The sequence below is a fragment of the Lissotriton vulgaris genome, chromosome 2_1 (assembly GCF_964263255.1).
Source record: "Lissotriton vulgaris chromosome 2_1, aLisVul1.2, whole genome shotgun sequence".
NCBI lineage: Eukaryota > Metazoa > Chordata > Amphibia > Caudata > Salamandridae > Lissotriton > Lissotriton vulgaris.
In genome coordinates, this window is record NC_141687.1 from 256376955 (window position 1) to 256397483 (window position 20529).

A 20529-nucleotide genomic window follows, 5' to 3' on the forward strand; every position below is an offset into this window, starting at 1 on the left:
TGCTGCTCCCTTGGTTTAGAATAGCGTTGCAAACTTTTCTGCACATTGTCGTCCCTTTTAGAAAACTTTTCAATGGAACTGTTCACGTTTGGTAAATACTTACCCGTACATTACAAAGCCTCCTGTACACTTTTCTGAGAGGTTTGTGATATTGTTCACTTTCATGAACACATTGGCATCTCTAGAAGTGATTTTTATAGGTTTGTGCACATAGTACAATTTTTTTATAACTGCATGTGTGTGTGTGTATATGCTTGTCTTTTGAAATAAATGGTTGTTACCTACCTACAACGGAGTGCGTCCTCAAATCTGGGCATCTTTGTGAAGATATATATATATATATATATATATATATATATATATATATATATATATATATATATATATATATATATATATCTATATCTATATCTATATCTATATATATATATATATATATATATATATATTGATCAACAGAAGTCCGCCGGTCTCCCAGCCACATGCGGCGGCGGGCTCGAGTGAGGAGGCGACCCTCGTAATTTTTTTGCACAAAACGACTTTGCCTTCAAAGAAGTTAACTCGAGCCCAGATCCTTTTAGCGTGCAGTTTTATTTCAACACAGAATGTCAATCAACACCCGACGCGTTTCGGTGCAGCCGCACCTTGGTCACGGGTAGCAATGTTTTCTAACATCACAGTTTTTAAAGTAAAATTACAAGTAAACAACATAAACGTAGGACTACTCGTCCTCACACCAGTGTTTGTTATACCACAGTTTGGCGGCCATATTTAAATGTGTTTCTGACCACAGGCGTAATATACAACGTATATATACAAAAACTTATAAGGACAACAGATACAGGAATTGTAAATGCGATGAGTATCTGAGTAAGGTACACCTGCCCACTGGGGCTAAATTTGAGAACCAGAGACTTGGTTAACCAGAACGCTTTTTGGGCACCCAAATGTAACAATGTAAACTGCTATAATACTTTGTTTATGATTTCGAGTTGTCCTTATAAGTTTTTGTATATATACGTTGTATATTACGCCTGTGGTCAGAAATACATTTAAATATGGCCGCATATGGCCGCCAAACTGTGGTATAACTTGTAATTTTACTTTAAAAACTGTGATGTGAGAAAACATTGCTACCCGTGACCAAGGTGCGGCTGCACCGAAACGCGTCGGGTGTTGATTGACATTCTGTGTTGAAATAAAACTGCACGCTAAAAGGATCTGGGCTCGAGTTAACTTCTTTGAAGGCAAAGTCGTTTTGTGCAAAAAAAAAAAATATATATATATATATATACATATATGTAGATAAATAGTTGGATATGACACACACAATGACCCAGCACCAGAGTACTTATGTCGGATATATATTTCAATATATTTGTATCATAAATTGCAATGTACAGCACAATATAACAACAAATGGCTTCTCGAGTGTAAACAATTTCAAAGACTTGATTGTAGATGGATTCATTCTTTATTTTTCAGAATTCATTAAAACCGAACAGGATTGCTTGCCGTCGACGCGTTTCATCCCGCTTGGGACTTCCTCAGGGCTTCGTTTATAATATTGTGACACAAAATTCACGTCAGTCTTCAAATGTTCTTATTGATGTTCAAAGAAAGTATATGTTATTTGAACAGAAATTATGTCAGCAATCAGATGCAATTTCCATTAATGCAATCCATTGAATGATCCTCCTGGTGTATGGAGCTCATAATATGTTTATGACCATGGTATGGTCCATTAGTGAAATTCCCGGCATGTATAGCCCCTCGTATTCACACCAGTCCTCCGGTCGTGCAACTATGCATAGTTAAATATGTAAGTATATATATATATTCACTTAAAAAACCATAGGTTTCAGGCCTTATATAGTTAAGAATTAGCATTTAAAAAAACTTGGAAATTCACATAAAAAAACATAGGTTTCAAGCCTTATATAGTTAGGAATTAGCATTTAAAAAACCATTGAAATTGCTCCTATATAGTTAGTTGTACTAACTATATTTCGCGCACCCGCAATCCACTGCTGATGATGTCACATATTACATCATTCATGACATGGTCAGTGACATCACTGATGACATCACTGATGTCATCTCAAATGACATCACTGATGACATCACTGATGACATCTCATTTGACATCACTGATGACATCAATGATGACATCATCCAGTGACTGTGTGTTTCTGTAAAGTTTAAATATGTTTTACATATTGAAGAATGAGTGGATGCATAAGTGTCTGGATGAAGGATTTAGTAGGTGCGTGACTGACTGTATGAGTGAGTGATTAAATGTGTCTTACTAAATGCATGGGTCAGTGACTAAACTGTCTGAATGTGTGCATCAGTATGTCTGTTGTTGTGTAATCTGCTGCATGTGTTGATCAGTAGCTATATGAGTGGCTATATGGGTTATTGATTCGTTGCCCAAGTATTTGAATGGGAGACTGAGTGTGTGTGTGGGTGGCTGGGAGGTGTGTGACTCTGTGCATAGATGCGTGAGCAGTTGATTCACTAGGTGTATGAGTTCAAGACTGCATGTGGAAACAGCTATATGGGCGGTTGACTGTGTGCATGGGTGTGTTGGTGAGTGCATGGATATCTCAGGGCTACTTGTCCAATTAAGTACATATGTAAAACACAGTGCATGTGAGAGTTGGCATATATAAATGACTATACATGAGAGCCAGTGAATGTGCGAGTGGCTGTATGGATCATTGTGTACTTGTATCAGCGATTGTATAAGAGAGTAAGTATGTGTTAGTATATGTTTGAATAAGTAAGGTGTTGTGTGTATAACTGTATAGTTGAGGAAATGGAAGTGTGATTGATTCTTTGCATGACTGACTAGGTGCGTGAGTAACTCCATGGATGAGTGGCAGTGTGTGAGTGTCTGTATAGGTGTATGAGTGCATATGATAGTGTTGTATTGACGAGTGACTGTATGTATGAGTGTTTCTATGGGTGAATGAGTGAATGTGTGTGTAGACCTAGGAATCAGTGAGTGCGTATGTAGTAACTGGTATTGGTGTGTCAATGGTTTCAAGAATGGTAGTCTGTATTTAACACTCGGTGTATCAAAGGTTATATTAGAGTGTGAGGAGGTGCATCGCATTATCACATGAATGATATCATCAGTGATGTCAAATGAGATGTAATCAGTGATGTCATTTGAGATGTCATCAGTGATGTCATTGACCATGTCATGAATGATGTAATATGTGACATCATCAGCAGTGGATTGCGGGTGCGCGAAATATAGTTAGTACAACTAACTATATAGGAGCAATTTCAATGTTTTTTTAAATGCTAATTCCTAACTATATAAGGCCTGAAACCTATGTTTTTTAAGTGAATTTGCAAGGTTTTTAAAATGCTAATTCCTAACTATATAAGGCCTGAAACCTATGGTTTTTTAAGTGAATTTGCAAGGTTTTTTGAATGCTAATTCCTAACTATATAAGGCCTGAAACCTATGGTTTTTTAAGTGAATTTGCAATGTTTTTTAAATGCTAATTCCTAACTATATCAGGCGTGAAACCTATATTTTTTTTCAATAAATTTCAAAGGTTTTGTAAATGCTAATTCTATTAGTGGATAACGTTTATATATGTTATTATCCTTCTGGGACCACCTGAGCAGCCATCTTGTTTCTCAGGAGAAGTGAGGCACAAGAGAGCACAAAACAAGAGTGGAAAACGCGAAAAGGGGGCAGGGTTGAGACCCCCTGACCCCCTAGCCCTTCTCAGGGGGTCCCAGAAGGACCACCAAGTGCAAAAAATGTTTTTTTTTTTTAAATCGCGGGGTACGCGCACGGTACTCGTACCGTACGCACACGGTGCGCGTACCCCGCGATTTTTTTGACATTTTTTTTTTGCTTTTGGGACCCCCTGAGAAGGGCTAGAGGGTTGGGGGTCTCTACCCTGCCCCCTTTTCGTGTTTTCCACTCTTGTTTTGGGCTCTCTTGTGCCTCAGTTCTCCTGAAAAACAAGATGGTGGCCAACACTTCCTGGTTTGGACCGTTTGGAATGTTGACAGTCGACTGCCAGCCAATCAGAAACTCGCTTGCGCACGTAAGGGTTCGCGCACGGTACGCGTACGGTGCGCGTACGGTGCCCGTACAGTGAGCGCATATAGATATATAATTTGCTCAAATTCAATTTTCTCAACAACTACTGGAGGGATTTTCACCAAATATAGAAAAGGCACTACTGCATACCTGTCCCTACCATTTTGCCAAGCTTGGTGTAATTCCATTCAGCCGTTCGGGCTGTAGCCGTGTCTAAAGGTCCCTATGGAAATTAACATGGGGAAAATACGTTTTGGGACCCCCCTTTCCGCCCCCGCTTGACGAATCCCCCCAAAACTTTCAGGAAAGGAGCAGAGCGGAGCTGGCCAAAATTCTGGAAAATTACACACAGATTCCTCAATCGGCGCCAAAGTTATTCTCAATAGAATGTTGAGCGCATATAGATATATAATTTGCTCAAATTCAATTTTCTCAACAACTACTGGAGGGATTTTCACCAAATATAGAAAAGGCACTACTGCATACCTGTCCCTACCATTTTGCCAAGTTTGATGTAATTCCGTTCAGCCGTTCGGGCTGTAGCCGTGTCTAAAGGTCCCATAGAAAATGCCATTTGAAAAATTTCAAATTCAATTTTCTCAAGAACTACTGGAGGGATTTTCGCCAAACATAGCAAAGGCACATCTGCATACCAGGCCATACTATTTTGCCAAGTTTGGTGTAATTCCATTCAGCCGTTCGGGCTGTAGCCGTGTCTAAACGTCCCTATGGACGAATCCCCCCGAAACTTTCAGGGAAGGAGCGGAGCGGAGCGAAGCAATTTTAAGGAAAATTACACGCAGATTCCTCAATCGGCCCCAAAGTTATTCCCAATAGAATGTTGGGGATTTCCTATGGTAACTAGGTCCTAACTATATATACCTACTGGCGACCGCCAGTAGGTAACATATATAAATATATGTGTGTGTGTGTGTGTACCTACACGTGTCTGTACACATATATATGTATTCATATATATATATGTGTATGTATGTATATATGTATGAATAAATATATATGAAAAAACACATTTAAAATCTTTATCCTTATCACTTATACTAACTTGATAAGTTCTGTGTATATAAAGGGAAATAGCTGTGCACAGTTTATTAAAGCAACCTTTGCTTTCTTAATTTATGTTCTATTGTTCATATACATGGAGTGTGAGCGTTATTGGACATAGCATTTTACAGATTGAGGTGAGTGCAGGGATGTTTAGAAGTCCAGCTATTTTTGTTCCATGCCGGATAGAAGGGGAATTCTTTGTCTTCACCATTTTAGGAAGACCGATTTGTATGCAGGCGTTAAGATAGTGAGAAGGCGATTTTTCTCGAGGCGGGAGGCTGCCTTTTGAGGATTTTTCTTGGAGCACGGCCACAAAGTATAACCTACCGAAGAGACTTTCGGGCAATGGTGAGTGTAAGCTCACGAGCCAAATAACTTCACAATAGGAAGGGTGATTACTTTTGTACCCTTTGCACTTGGCTTGTGTAGGATGGTTTTAATTGAGATATACCTGCTTATTGGTTTTCCAGATGTCCTGGTTCCAGGAGAGGATTTATACACTTTTGAGGTGCAAGGTGCGAAGGACATCATAAGTCTGTTCTGATTAGATGCTTTACAGATGTAAGTGTTCAAGTGTGTAGAATATGGCAGTTGTGTAGGGGGCTATAAGGTGTTCATTGATGTTGTCACGAATTGACTACACTAGATATTTGTGAAGGAGAGTCACCTCATCAAAGGGTTCAAGTGGCAGTGTGAGTTGTTGTTTATAACACTCAGTGCATGTTTGGTGTTTGCACTTTGGAGGTTTGGGCATTAAGGTACTGATAGGACTGATGTTTTTTTTATGTGCACGATCCGTGGTTTTGGGCAGTCATGATTCTCGGCCAGCTTGCTCTACGCAGGACGTATGTTGGTAGTAATGCCTTGGTTTTGTGTTTTGTACAGTAATGTATTAACCCTGTCCTGAGGAGGCCTAAGAAGATGATAGGCTGAAACGTGGTCACGTCGACAACCCTGATAAGGAGGAGTCAATAGTACTATTGTGATGCTTCAAAACTATAGGGTGTCACACTAGCATAAATTGGATCAGCTGACTAACTTTGAAGTGTGTCACCTGGACTACCTCCTAGTGGTCTGTCCAGAATGGGAAGGAAGACACAAGTAAAGATTTATTTGTAAGGTTATTTTGTTATATTTACATGTTGTTCTTGTTCATGTACAGAATGGTGTGATATATAATCTTTTGTGTTTTTCATTGATTAGGTGTTATTGTCCATGTAGGATATAACTCTGTTTGATATATTCACTGTGAATAATAAGTGCGGTGAGGGTAAATTAAATGTACTCTACCGAATAACTGCTTTGTATTTATTCCTTTATACCACCTGTTTTGCTTATGACACTTCAGCTGAAGCATTTAAACTATCGAATTAACTGTCCCGGGACGGTAGTCTTTTCACGAGATGTAGGGGCACTGTTTTTCTTAAATTAAAAAAAAGGCATATTGTGCTCCCCCGTTCCTGCTCACTTTGACCTCTGCTCTCACCGAATGCTGATGGCTGTTTGAGTGCATCCTTCTACCTACACCGGAGGGCTTACATTAAAGGTCTACTTGACAACTATAGCCCTGCCGGCTTCTTGCTAACACATGCTTTTTAAACCCAGATATATTGGCTTTGCTAAGGCTTGTCTTTTTGTCACTGCTGGCAGAGGCCAGCATTCAACAACTATGGTGGAGGGGCCAAGGTTGAGGGTAATAGCAGGACAAATGGAGATGGTCACATGCCTCATCCACTCCCCTCCCTTGCTCCAGAGACGCCAGTGCACAAACACCATTAAAAAAATAGTCCTTTCTAAAGAAATAGCTCCACTTTTTTTACCAATTCTTGTTACTTTGTGTAAATAATTCAACATGCATTAGCGTATCCTGCTAGTTTCTGAAGAGGTTTCACTTTCACTTTGAATTGTGTGTACTTTTTCTAACTAATTCCACATAGTTGTTTCAAATTTTGCATAAAACAAGTGCAAACTTTTAAAGAATTGGTGTAATCTGACCTAAACTATCAAGTAGACGTCCATCTCTGGGAGAACTGTAGCCAAATGCCCCCCCCCCGCAAAAAAAGGACCCTTGAGCACAGCAAGACAAGCTCTCAGGTGATTCTCCATTCTATCATGATTTAGGTTCCATCAGTCAGGCTCCATTACCACAGTGACGTCAATCGGGAAGTCTGATGGGGATGTGGATACAGTCTTCGTGGTGTCAGTCAAAGAGACATATGTTTTATTTTCTATCGGATATTAAGGCACTAGGCAATGGCATGACGTAATCCGACAATGCTGCTGGAACAATTTTCAGAGTGGGGGTGCTGCCATTAATGTTACATCACTGAATCATGGGAATTGTGAAAAATCAAAGTATAGCGAATAAGTCACATATAATGGTAAGGGCATACCATGTAGCCAGTGGTGCATTTTGGAGCATCCTATCACTAATGGTGTGGTGGTGCACTGTTATCTGCACTCTCATTTGCAGACAGCACATTTTCGATTGAAATGGGCAAAACATTCCCGCTGGCATGCTGTTGTACTAATAAAACCATATAGCATACAAACAATAATGTGTTGAAATCGGGTTTCAGCAAATATTTATCATTTGCGCATCACCAAGTAAGTATATTGATTTGTTTTGATCTTATTAAAATCTTCGTTTCCATCACGCTTCCGAATTACTAGAAAATGTTGCTTCATTTGTACTTTCTTAACTACTGATATGTTGTGAAATATTTGCACAGTACACCTACAGGAATTTAAATGGTGCTCTATGTTGAAAGAAACCGACATCCCACAGCCTTTGTTATCACACTTCCTGTACTCCAGCGAGATTGTCAGATAATTCACTTAAAAAAATGCCAAGTTTGCAGTCATAGAAAGAAAAGTTAACACCAAGCTCCATGCTATGAGAATACGCAACAGTTTATCAGAAGACAGTCTGACATTTCACCTCTGATTTTGAATGCCCAGCAAGTGTGACAAAACCCAAGTGTAAAGGTCTTTAGTGCTCATTCACCTTTGGAACTCGAGTATAGTTATTGTGGGTCTGTTGCAGCACCTCCCCAATCCACGCAGCGTGCCAAAAGAAGCCTGACCCTCGGGTACCACACAAGCCCCTTCCCCAGGAGACCCACTGCAGAGCGGATCCTCTTTTTCGTGCCAGGTCACGCTGTGGCTGGAACAGTTCTCCCCATACTGCCTGACTGGGTCAAAGGTTGGGGATGGATCCAATGTGATTGTGGCAGGACTTCTGCCCATTATCAACATATTATAAGAGATCTACCACTATGATAAACTAGACCCAAAAGATGGTTTATTTAACAGGGTCAAAGCAGCATGTGACCTAAAGACGGTGCGACCGCTTGGTGTGGACTATTGAATCCACATTCTCTTGGAATAAGAGTTTGACAACTTTACCTTCCCTGAACGTAGGGTCACCACATCTCTGATCCTTTTCTTGCCTGCGAGGGTGTGGGTGGTGTTAAATGGGGACCCTGGATCAGAATCTAATTCTTTTTTGTGTGCTTATGTTTCCTGAATGCAGGTCATTATGAAAAGTGTGTTTTTTCACTTCGGGAAGAGAATAAAAGTGAGCTCACGACTGTACTCAACTACATCTTCTCACACGCGCAGGTCACCAAGAAGAACCTGTTGGTGACGATGCTCATCGTAAGTTGCACGCTTGGACACATGGAGGGACGGTGATTTGGGGGTGGCAGGAGGCACGTTGGTAATGGTGGAGAATGTGGTGGTAAGAGGACATTTTGAGGCTGATATGAATAGCACAATCCGGTTACAGGCTAGAAACATTAGGGGCCGGGAGATTGGATGACAGTAGTTGGTGTCAGACTTTGAAGCATCAAGGGTAGAGATCAGATAGTAGAACAAGTGGCATCAAAAGGAGATGGTGCACATGTAGAGAAGCATGGCTCAATGGTTAGAGCCACATGTCGATTCCCATCAAGCTGCACAGCCATGTTTCAAACTAATCCAATGAATGAAATCATGAAATTCTACGCTTATACCACAGTTTAGTTCATCATTTATCCTTTTTACTCCTTTGTGTAGTCAATTCATTTTATTCATTTTTGTTGCACTTCATGTTTTGCCCCAAAAAAGCACAAGAATGATGAAAGTTTCCACATGTCACGCTTTATTGTAAAAACGCCCAATGCATTTCGGATATAAAACCCTTCTTCGGGGGTATCGTGACACATGCTCGTCTATCTCCAAAACAAATATTTGTGTGAGCTCCCTACTCGTGAGTCATCCATATTCCTTCTCTTTCGCGGCAAAATTTTCCGCGGCTTTTGCCGCGAAAGAGAAGGAATATGAACGACTCACGAGTATAGGAATAATCGCAACCCTTGTCAGGGTGAATGCTCAGCCCGCTAGTTCCTATGACACAGAGCAAACAGGCTTTGTTTTGAGCAATGTGCAAAGTATTTATACAGGACTAAAGTAGTAATAAAGCCAAAACGCAAAACAATAAAAATCCCAAACTGAATTAGAAAAACAGTAAAGTGTAATAGACAAAATGACAGAAATCCAATAGGAGTTGTAAATAGGACTTTTTAAAACTCCAAGTAGAAATAGTGCCAAAAAAAGCACGAAGCGCTAATGATAGTCAATGGTCGTGATAGACCTGAACCTAGGGACAATTTGAGGCTGACTGTGATGATGTGCAGGTCGGATACACCAACCATGTTTGCCCTGGTCAAAGATTTTACCTTCTACCTCAGTCATATGTCCCATTCCACCACAGGAGCACTCTTGAAAGCTCCCTAGCACCCCAAGGGTGGCACTTAGAGACTCACGGAGTGCCAGGCAGCGCCAACAGCAGGGTTCAGTCCAGGTGCAGTTGCTACTGGTCACCTGGGTACTTCCAGGAAATGGTATCTTGCAGCTTGTTGTCTCCCTGTAGGAACACAAGAAGTCAGCTAATTGACCCTTGAAATCCTCTGCTTTCTCCTGGGTACAGGAGGGGACGAGTCCAGTACTTCAGGGCTCCTCTCCAGTTAAAGTCAGCAGGGCCAGTCCTCTTCTGATCTTACTCATGTCCAGAAAGTGTTCTGAAGTGAGTACCTGGAGGTGCCACATTTATCCCTGGTACAAGCTAGTGGGTGGGGGCGACACACAACTCTTCCTTAACAAATGGAGTAAACGTTTCTGGGGCTAACCCTACCCAGTTTTTCAATAGTTCCTGTTTGCATTCTGGGCCTCTTTGCAGTAAGGCAATGTGTCAAGGCAACTCCAAGATGTAAAAAATCTTCGGCCACACCCGGCTTGGGCTCTGAGGGCTAGGGGGGTGTATGTGGGGATTGTAGTATGGTAATCCTAGTGTCCTCCCACATATAACACTAACATCCAGTTTGGAGCAGGTACTGTACCCATAATAATACAAGAGAACACATCTGTCAAAAAGGGTTTCTTTTGACAGGCCGCAGACCATGTTTTGTACTGTTACAGTCAGGCTACAGTGGTAGGCCTGAAGTCATGTTTGGACTGCCACTTTAGTGGATGGCATAATAGGTGCTTCAGCCCACTAGTGGCATTTAACTTCCAGGGCCTTGGGTACATTTTGTATCCTAAAGTAGGGATTGATATGCAAGTTAAAAATACCAATAAGTAGCATGCCAATTCGGCCATTTTTAAAGGAGGAGCGCTGGCACTTTACCACTGGTTAATAGGGTTAAAGTGCACTGAGATCTAATGCCAGCAAAAATATGGGGTCTGGTAAAAGGTGATAAATCTAGAGTGATTTCACAGAAAAGGTAGATATCTTACAATTTCTCTTGCGCTTTTTCGACTATGGGCCACTTGAACTCACCCAAGAAGGAAAGATACAGGAGTACTTCTGGGCAAAAAGCTGTATATTATTATTATTGTTATAAAATCTTTTAAAGCATGTAGCTCAAATAGGGTTCCCCAGCGCTATTAACAATGGGTAGGGCAGCGCAGTTCAATAACAAATTAAAACAGCCAGGTTTTCAGATTCTTGTGAAAGATGGTCAGTGAAGTGCAACTTCTCAGCGACTCAGGAGAGGTATTCCACAGCTTAGGGCCCAGGTAGGAAAAGGGGTGACCACCCATCCGAGCACGTATGACTCTGGGAACTGTGTCGATCGATCAATTGCTGGAGTGCAGTGTGCAGGAGGGCTGGTAGGGAATCACCAGTTCTTGTAGGATCCACAGCCCAGTGAATGATCTGGTTTTATGCATAAAGCATAATGCTTTAGCTGGATTCGCTTGTCCACTGCAAGCCAATGAAGGTCACGGAGGGGACCTGACACAGAGGCCTGCTTTTGTAGACTTAACAGAAGCCTGGCGGTAGAGTTCTGGACTACTTGAAGGCGTCTTATAGAGGCCTTATCAGCCCCAAGATATAGAATATTGCCATAGTCCATCCTTGATAAGATCAAGGCCTGAATTACTCTCATTTGGGCCGAGAAAAGAAGCATCCAAAATTCAGAACAGCAAAACAAGTCGTAACTACGATGTCCACCTGCAGTTTCATTGATAGGTTATAATCCAGCCAGAAGCCTATGTTCTTTACCTTGTGGGCCGTTTCAAGAAGAGCACCTAAAGTCTCAGGCCAGTACTGCTGTCCTCAGAGCAGGGGTTCTTGCCCCTCACCATTACCTCTGTCTTATCGCCGTTTAATTTTAAAGGCACCCAGGCGCAGACAAGACCCAGGCAAGAGTTCAGTGTGGACAAGATGATTTGAGTGTTGTCTGCTTAGGAAAACAAGGTGAGACCATACGCTTTCAACCAAGTCTGCTAATGGGCAGACCTAGATATTGATCCCTGAGAGACTCCCTAAGTCAAAGCATGTGGGCTAGAAGCCTGACTAGCAGCATAGGCTTGAAAGGTGCGATGTGCCAGAAAAGAAGTCACCCACGATAGAGCCGTCCTTTGGAGACCCAGAAGAGACAGTCTATCTAGTTGGATGTAATGTGACACAGTATTGAATGCTGCGCTGAGATCGAGTAAGATCCGAGCAGCCCGACCACCCTTATCCAGAAGCTGTCTCAGATGTTCAGTGACTCCTAGTAGGGTGGATTCAGTACTATGTCCTGCTCTATAGCCTGACTGAGAAGGATGTAGAGCATCTTGGGACTCCACAAATGCGGTCAGACTGATGTTAACGTGTTTCTCTGCGACTTTGGAGAGAATGGGCAGCATCGAGATAGGCCAAAAATTAGACCAGTTAGAAGGATCCAAGTTAGGCTTTTTTAGTCAGGGTAATACCATGTCATGCTTCCATGCTTGGGGGATGTGCGTCACCTTGTAAGGAAGAATTCAAGAGTTCAACCAGAAGTTGTAAAAGATGTGGACTGAAGGAACTCAGCTTAGCCGGAGGTAGAGGACATTTGGAGAGCCAGACTTTATTGACCACAATAGGGTCAGAAAGAGAGGGTTGTCCAAAAGGACCAGTGACTTCATTATTTGGTGAGGAAAGCCAGTATCCAAAGGATTCGCTTCACTGTTTGGAGATTGTGTCCATAAGCTGGTAAAGGGATGTTATCCTCTAGCTGGGATTTGCCTGTCCGAGCCATTGTTAGTGAGCGTTGACTATTCGTCACCTTATTGATGAAGAAACACACAAGCTCCCCGCTTTATGATTGTGAGAGCAAAGAGGAGAGCTATATTACTGGGGTCTGAGAGTTCGTGGACCATTTTAAAAAGTGTTTTGTAGCCATTTTGGGCAACAGAAATGTTATCTAGGTAGAATGTGGCTAAATACAGGTGACCTTCGCATGTGAAAAGTGATGGAGTGACAATGTTGGTTTCAGCATCTGAGGACTTTTGTCCTCACTTCTCCTCTCGTCTGGTGGCTGTTGCATGAATCACCTTTATCGAGAAAGCATTTCCATGCTCTATGTTCTATGCTGGACGCCGCCCCGTGCATCCACCACCTCTGCCGGAGTCTGTTCCATGCATCCACCACCTCTGCAGGAATCTGTTCCATGCATACACCACCTCTGCAGGAATCTGTTCCATGCAGCCACCACCTATGCAGGAATCTGTTCCATGCAGCCACCTCCTCTGCAGGAATCTGTTCCTTGCATCCACCACCTCTGCAGGAATCTGTTCCATGCATCCACCACCTCTGCAGGAATCTGTTCCATGGAGCCACCACCTCTGCAGGAATCTGTTCCATGCATCCACCACCTCTGCCGGAGTCTGTTCCATGCATCCACCACCTCTGCAGGAATCTGTTCCATGCATACACCACCTCTGCAGGAATCTGTTCCATGCAGCCACCACCTATGCAGGAATCTGTTCCATGCAGCCACCTCCTCTGCAGGAATCTGTTCCTTGCATCCACCACCTCTGCAGGAATCTGTTCCATGCATCCACCACCTCTGCAGGAATCTGTTCCATGGAGCCACCACCTCTGCAGGAATCTGTTCCATGCATCCACCACCTCTGCCGGAGTCTGTTCCATGCATCCACCACCTCTGCAGGAATCTGTTCCATGCATACACCACCTCTGCAGGAATCTGTTCCATGCAGCCACCTCCTCTGCAGGAATCTGTTCCTTGCATCCACCACCTCTGCAGGAATCTGTTCCATGCACCCACCACCTCTGCAGGAATCTGTTCCATCCAGACACCACCTCTGCAGGAATCTGTTCCATGCATACAACACCTCTGCAGGAATCTGTTCCATGCAGCCACCACCTCTGCAGGAATCTGTTCTACCCAGCCACCACCTCTGCAGGAATCTGTTCCATGCAGCCACCACCTCTGCAGGAATCTGTTCCTTGCATCCACCACCTCTGCAGGAAACTGTTCTATGCAAACACAGGCAATGCTGGAAGCAGTGCAATACGTTACCGTCTAGGATGGCCTGTGTTCTGTGCATACACTGCCAGTCGAGGATTTTGCATCACCGGTGTTGGATATTACTCCAGTCATCCAGGACCTCTGCAAGGAGGGTAATCCTTGCTTTCGCTGCGCCCCTTCAGAGGCATCTCATTGTATCGACCAGATTTCTCAAGCCTTGTTTGCACTGTTTATGAGTTTCTCTTATTTGAAGAATGAGTGATTCTAGACATGGCTGACTCTTCCAGGGCCATACCCTTGAAGTAAAGGTAAAGGAAGATTTCTCTATCAAGTTCCTTGGTCTCCTCCGCTGTGTACTTGTTTGTATCCTTCCGACTCCCCACGTCTGAAGATCTGAGCTGCAAACTGCATTGTTTCTCGCCGTCCTTTTTAGTCCTTTACGTCTATCAATGTCATTCTGAGCTTATTTCTATGGCTCTTGTCACAGTCTTCTGCACTCCTAGTTTCCGCTGATTGACATCTTGCTACAGACCGCATTGCATACAATACTACACAGAGTCAGACCTTGCTTGCAATTAGATGGCTTTCTTGTCAATCTCAGTTCCCTGCTTTTTATTTGCTTAGATATTGGTTACTACTGAATAAGGGATAGAAGTGAACACAAATTGAAAATTCCATTTTGCAGACATTTAATTTAAATGTCTTTATTTTTTTTTAAACGAGAAGGCCCAGATAATGGGGTCACTCTGCCAGTGATTCGTTACCTCCTCTAGGTCTTACAGTGACACTACTCTGTGGCTCAAAGTAGAGCAACCATGACGTGAAAGTGATGTCACGATGCAGGCCTGCTAGAGACGCTGTGTGTGGACCCAACAAGGTGCACAACTGCACAGACTGGTCCTATAGACGCATACAGGACAGGGAACTGGTGGTGTCCACGGCATAAGTAATGAAAGAAGCTAGCCTGTGGCAGTGCTGAGAGATAATCGGGCTTCAGAAGCGGATGATGACAGCAGGAGAGAAGTGATGGAGGTTAAAGGTGTGGCCAATGTGTTTTCGATGTACCCATCACAGGCTTGTAGTTCTGTTTGTTCATCTGCAACTGAGGATTGCAACTATCCGAATGTGCCAAACCCAGCCAGTGGATGCTCCGGTGAGTGTCTAACTTGGATAAGAGTATAAAGTGCCTTCTCTCTTGTATTTAGAGGGTTCTTTATGGAGTCAATTGAGCTGGTGCGCTCACCCCTGCTCCACTTAAAGGAATTGGTTGATGTTTTCTCAATACTGTTCCACGCCCGACCTTCCATACGCCCATCTGGTACTGCAGCTGTGCTCTTGAACTGGTAGATTCTAATAGTTGCATGTTATCTTGGGGCTTGGGTGTACCCCAGAAGCAGATGAGCATGGTATTCGGGGTAGACCAGAGAGGGCACTTTCCAACATGGCTCTGTCTATACAAGAGGCCACTGGATGATGCTGTGATGTTGGCCGTGCGCACTGTTGGATTTGGTTCAAAATAGTTCCCGGCACCCTTAAAAAAATTGCCCACATTTGCCGATTGCGCCTTTTCGCAAAACAATGCTTCCGTGTATTACGTATTATGAAAAGAAGGGGAGGGGGGTGGTCTAAAAGAGGCATGTTTTCTTAACTTCACTGAGATAAAAAATGCAAACGCTGCCAGGACTCTTTGTGCATGGATTAGGTCACAATAGTGAACCACACCTGAATGTAAGGGAGGCCACTTCGGCTCAGTCTGTGTACATTAATGGGCCGGCCCAGCGAGAGGCCGGGAATGACCCTTCCGCCCGTTGGTAAAAGGGAGGTAATAGAGGCCCATCTGTCTCCAGAAAAGCCGCCACTGGGCAGCACCTTAACAGCACAGACGCAGCCTAAATCGGACTCCATGCCGTCCAGAAAGTGGCCCCACAGCTGCAACTCGGACACCGGCCCATCGCCCGAGTTCCTCCCGCCTTAGCAATCCGACCCTGGCCGGCCATGCGCTCCCAACCTCCTGCATTGCCCCTCCCCGCAGCCGCGTGTGAGATGGTCACGTGACATGGGCCTGATAGTGAGGGATTGTTTCTTAAGGGATCCCAGAGCCTGTGGCTTTAATGCTGAGTGCTGTAAGTCGTTGCAGGTGGCAGGACCGGGTCTTTTTTTACATCAATTTTGACTCCCAGCAAGAGAGAAAAGTGCAGAAAGGGGAGGAAAAGGAGCATAGGAGACGGTGACCAAGGGTGAAATCAAGAAAAGAACCTGCGGGTTTAGGATAAAGAGACGGGAAGTTTAGGCTGGTGGAAGAAAGAGGCATTTGTTGTCATTAAGACTGCAGTGTAGTGGTCTGCAACCCTTGCGTGTGCAGCACCGGCTCCCAAAAACTCCTTTGGGCCCTGCACTTTTTTTTCTAAATGAAGTACAGGGTGTCATTGACACCACGTGTGCTGCAGCTGCCGGCCACGTGGCCCTCTGGCGCGGATATAATAAGCTACTGGCGGTGCTGCCCCTAGTGGGCGGGAAAGGTAAATACAGATAATAAAACAGGCTACACGTGGAGGGACCGAGCACGCGAGAAGAAAAAGAGGTCATTTGTCCCCATCAGGTCATACAACAAAGAGCCAGCCCTGTGCCTAGGCTCCGGGGTGTGGGGGCGCAGGCAGAGTGGAGAGGGAAGAGGCAGTCCATGTCAGCGCTGCCACACGCCTCGTCTACTCCATCGTCCGCATAAAAATTCAAGCTGTTTTCTGGCAGCAAAAAGATCAGGCTGCAGAAACTAAGCTTCACTTCTAGACCGGCGAATAATAATAATAATAAAAGGTTAAAAAAAAACGTCCAGTGCGTTTGTTTGGCTGCTGCCTGTCCCCATTCGCAAAGTCACGGCGCAGAGGCCTGAAAGCAGGGCTCTGACAGGGCGCCCGCCTCCCCGGCCCCCCGTGTAATTACACACTTGAGTGACTGGGCTCTGAAGGAAATTGAAGGCCTGAGCTGAGAACAGCTGCCATTTTCTCTCTCCATCAGGCCGGCGTGATTGCTTCAGAAATGAACAGCCCCTGCCCGCCGCGACTCCCGAAGTCTCCCAGGAAATCCAGGCGCCGTGTTCGGATAATGAGATTCCTGGGGCCGGCCTTACTTACAATCACACGGCACGCGGCGGAGAGGGGCGCGAGAGGCAGGGGTGCCCGCGTGGGCGGCGCCCGCCAGCTCGCAAAGCAGATTTGAAGGGACCCCGGGTCCCCGGCGCCTCTCCTTACCGCCGTTAATCTTCGGCAGCTCTTCGATAAGGGTTTAAAACGTATATATTTCAGGGCATAGGCTTGATAGAACGTAAAAAAGTATCTGTGTAAAGAAAAAAAGCGGGTTCGCCTCTTGCGTGTCAACATCCAAAGAGGCTATCAGGGGTTCTGTGTACTGTTTGTAAGGAGGACGGGCGGCTGCACATTTGTCTGTAGTAGCAATGACAAGCAACTGATGCACAGTGCGTAGTACCGGGGTTAGAAGATACATAGCAGTTATGAGAGACCCACAAGGCGAAGCTCCTCGTGGAATAGTCTCTTTATATATTTTATTTCAAAGACACCGTAGGACGGCGGTTGATTACAGCAGCCGCTGCCAGATATCACACGTGTGTCTATGTTTCACGTGATATTTGTACAGCACGAACCTAGGTTCTGGGTTTGTGAATGATGACTCCTTTAAGGTGGTTGTAAAAAAAATGGGACCAAAGAAACCACCCAGTGTAAATACACACACAAAAAAACACACAGGCAGGTTTTTATCTAGGGATTCTTCCCCTGAATTAATGCACTAGTCTCATTTATTAATCCAATTGTGTAAAGAAACTTAAGACGGTAGGCAGAAGCTCTGGCCCTGGGCATCCACTTTCCCCCTGTAGAACTCCTGTTTTTAGCTTCATTGGTTGAAATACACAAGTCCGAGCAGTGCCTGTAGCGGCAGGGTCGTGTTCAACTTGACCTCTAACCTGCAGCGTGTGTCTTCTGTCACGCTTCAGGCGGTGCTTCTCCCTCAGCTCAGCTCCCCTCACTCTTTTTTCAATGCTGGCAAAACATTTGTAAAACAAAGATTTTTGTGGAGGCATGCTCCTTGTAGAGGAAACATTGTTACGTTTTATTTAGATTTTCAATATCGATACCCTAAAGCAACCTTTTTAACTTGGTTAGTGGCGTTCCTAATGCAATTTCGGGGGTCCTGTTGCCTTCTTAGTGCACTACTAGCAACCCTCCATTATCCTCCCCGCGGAGACCCTTGTGCCCCCCCATTGATTTTTAGCATGATCTTGTTCTTTTGCCTTCCATGTTTTCCTCATGCGTTTTTGTGCCTTAACAGCGGGAGTCCTAGGGCCTCATGCTTTGGCTCAGATAGTTCTTCTGGGGCGTGTGATGCGGCCTTTCACCCTAGCTGTGCTCCCTTTCACCCTAGCTGTGCTCCCTTCCCGTGCACGCCAAATACCACCAGCGGTGAAAGGCTGACCACAGATCTGGCCCGGTCTCACTCCGTGTGCGCTCTTCTATACATGTCCTGATCCTTCTGGCGACGGCAGGCAAGTTGTCCCGGTGTTACTGCACCGACGACCTACAGTGCCCCCGATTGAAGCACGCACGCAGCACTTTACTAAAACCTCTGTTCTTAAAATATGGCACTGGCACCTGTTCAGTTGCAAGGAAACTTCTTTTTAATTTGGAGATTCCAATGGAACTGGCCAAACTAGCGAAATTGGCACCCAGCCTAAAGAACTCCTAAGTAAAGATCGAGCCAAGGAGTAAAGGCTGAGCAGTTTTAAACTAGTGAACATATATCACATTTTTACAGTCTTTTAATTTTACGCTTTGTGTTTGCTTGACTTGTCAAATTAAATGATATGATGTTTTATCAATGATCGAAGAAGGTGCATGGATGGACACACCACATCCAGTCTTTTGTAACAATTTTAATTAATTGAAACAATAAAAAATGTATTAATTCATTCAGTGCTACACAGCTTCTGGGGTGTTTGCTTTAAATGGGCTGGTACTCACCGGTACTTCTCAGTTTTCTGCCGCGGATTACCGGAACTTAATTTCAGGCAAGGAGAGGACCGGTACTCTCAGAAGCAGCAGGGCTCAGGCCCTGAAGTAGGGGTACCCGCAGCGCAAAAACTGAAAAGGACACTTTCAAATGGAGCATGTTTATGTGCCGCTCTGGCTGGCAACAGCCTGTGTATTTGTGTATTCCTGCGCTGGGTTCAAAGGGCTTCAGCCCCCCCCCCCCTGGTGTGTTTCAGCCCGGCTCAGGCAGGCCCCGGGCACACATACAGCCGCACCTGAGTACTTCACAGGTTTTTAAAAGACCATTTGCTTAATAATGACGCTTTGTTGTTTTTTCGCACCTGCATCTCCACTCTGCATGTTGTTAGAAGAATTAGCCCCCCCAACCCGAAATTTTTTCTTAGCGACCACCTCCCCCACCCCACACACACATAGAAAAAAAGGACTAAATGTTGGCACTGGTCAACAGTTAGTCCTATTTCTATGTCAATTCATTCTCCCATATATATATTTATATATGTTTGTGTTCAGTCTAGCCATATGGAACACACCACAGCATGGCCGAGCAAGTGTTTAATTTTCATGCTACAAAGGTACGTGCACACACTCTACTCTACTGTAGCATGAAAATGAAAGACTTTGTCGGCCAAACTGGGGTGTGTTGCAAGAGTAGCGTTGTAACTCTGGCCTCCGGTGATGTGCTTTGCAGTGGTTGATTCATCCTTCATTAAATCCTGCTTTGTTGCCTGAAGTAAGTCAGGCAGTACAGTAAGAGAAACTTTCAAACAGTTCTCTGTCCCTGGTGTCTTGAGAGGGCCGGTGTGAAGGTGAGCCTTCACAGCAAAGTGTAAATGTTCGTGCTCACCCGACCCTCTCTCAAAACCGGGACATTTGTTCAGTTTTGCAATAAGTGTCGGGACAGTTCCCGAAAAACCGGGACTGCCCCGGCAAATCCGGGACATCTGGTCACCCTAAATTAGTGAGTACCGGCACTTTTAATTTTCCATTTAAAGCACGGGGGGAAATGACTACAGGAGACTGGAGCAAGCTGGCCTAAGGATACTCAATATTCGCCTTCATATATATCCTCAAGGACCGTACACTGCTAGTAGACCTCCTCATGTTCTATGCCGACTTGTTGCGACCTCCTCATGTTCTATGCCGACTTCTTACACTATATGCCTCTTGTTGCTCTGTCTTGTAATGCTAAATTTGCTCTGTCTTGTAATGCTAAATTTGCTCTGTCTTGTAATGCTAAATTTGTCATAGGGCTTTGAGACCCCTGTCATTCAAATAGATTTAGATACTCCAGATGCCTGGCCATGGCAGTTCTTGAGTAGGTACAACTAGGTTCAGACTCTTGATGCCTACCATGGCACTCCTTGACTAGGTGCACCTAGGTCAGACTCCCTATGCCTACCGTTGTCACACATGGGGTTTGTGCAGTCTCTCAAGATAGAGGGTTGGTATGTGCTCTGATACTTTTCTGTCTGGCTAGGCTAAGGTTCTCACACAAAGCCAGACTGGCCGTAATGTGCATCAGGCTGTTCCCCAGAAGGCTGGGGAC

At 44.4% G+C, this 20529-nt stretch overlaps 1 protein-coding gene across 7 annotated transcripts in view; it reads left to right on the forward strand.

The window, feature by feature from the left end:
- Positions 1-20529, forward strand: part of ACACA (acetyl-CoA carboxylase alpha) — a 1131726-nt gene that overhangs the window by 352026 nt on the left and 759171 nt on the right. For all 7 annotated transcript variants that reach the window (XM_086954890.1, XM_086954892.1, XM_086954891.1 and 4 more), the window contains one exon: positions 8676-8800. In XM_086954890.1, the coding sequence (XP_086811016.1) occupies positions 8676-8800 (125 nt within the window). The remainder of the gene's footprint in view (positions 1-8675; positions 8801-20529) is intronic.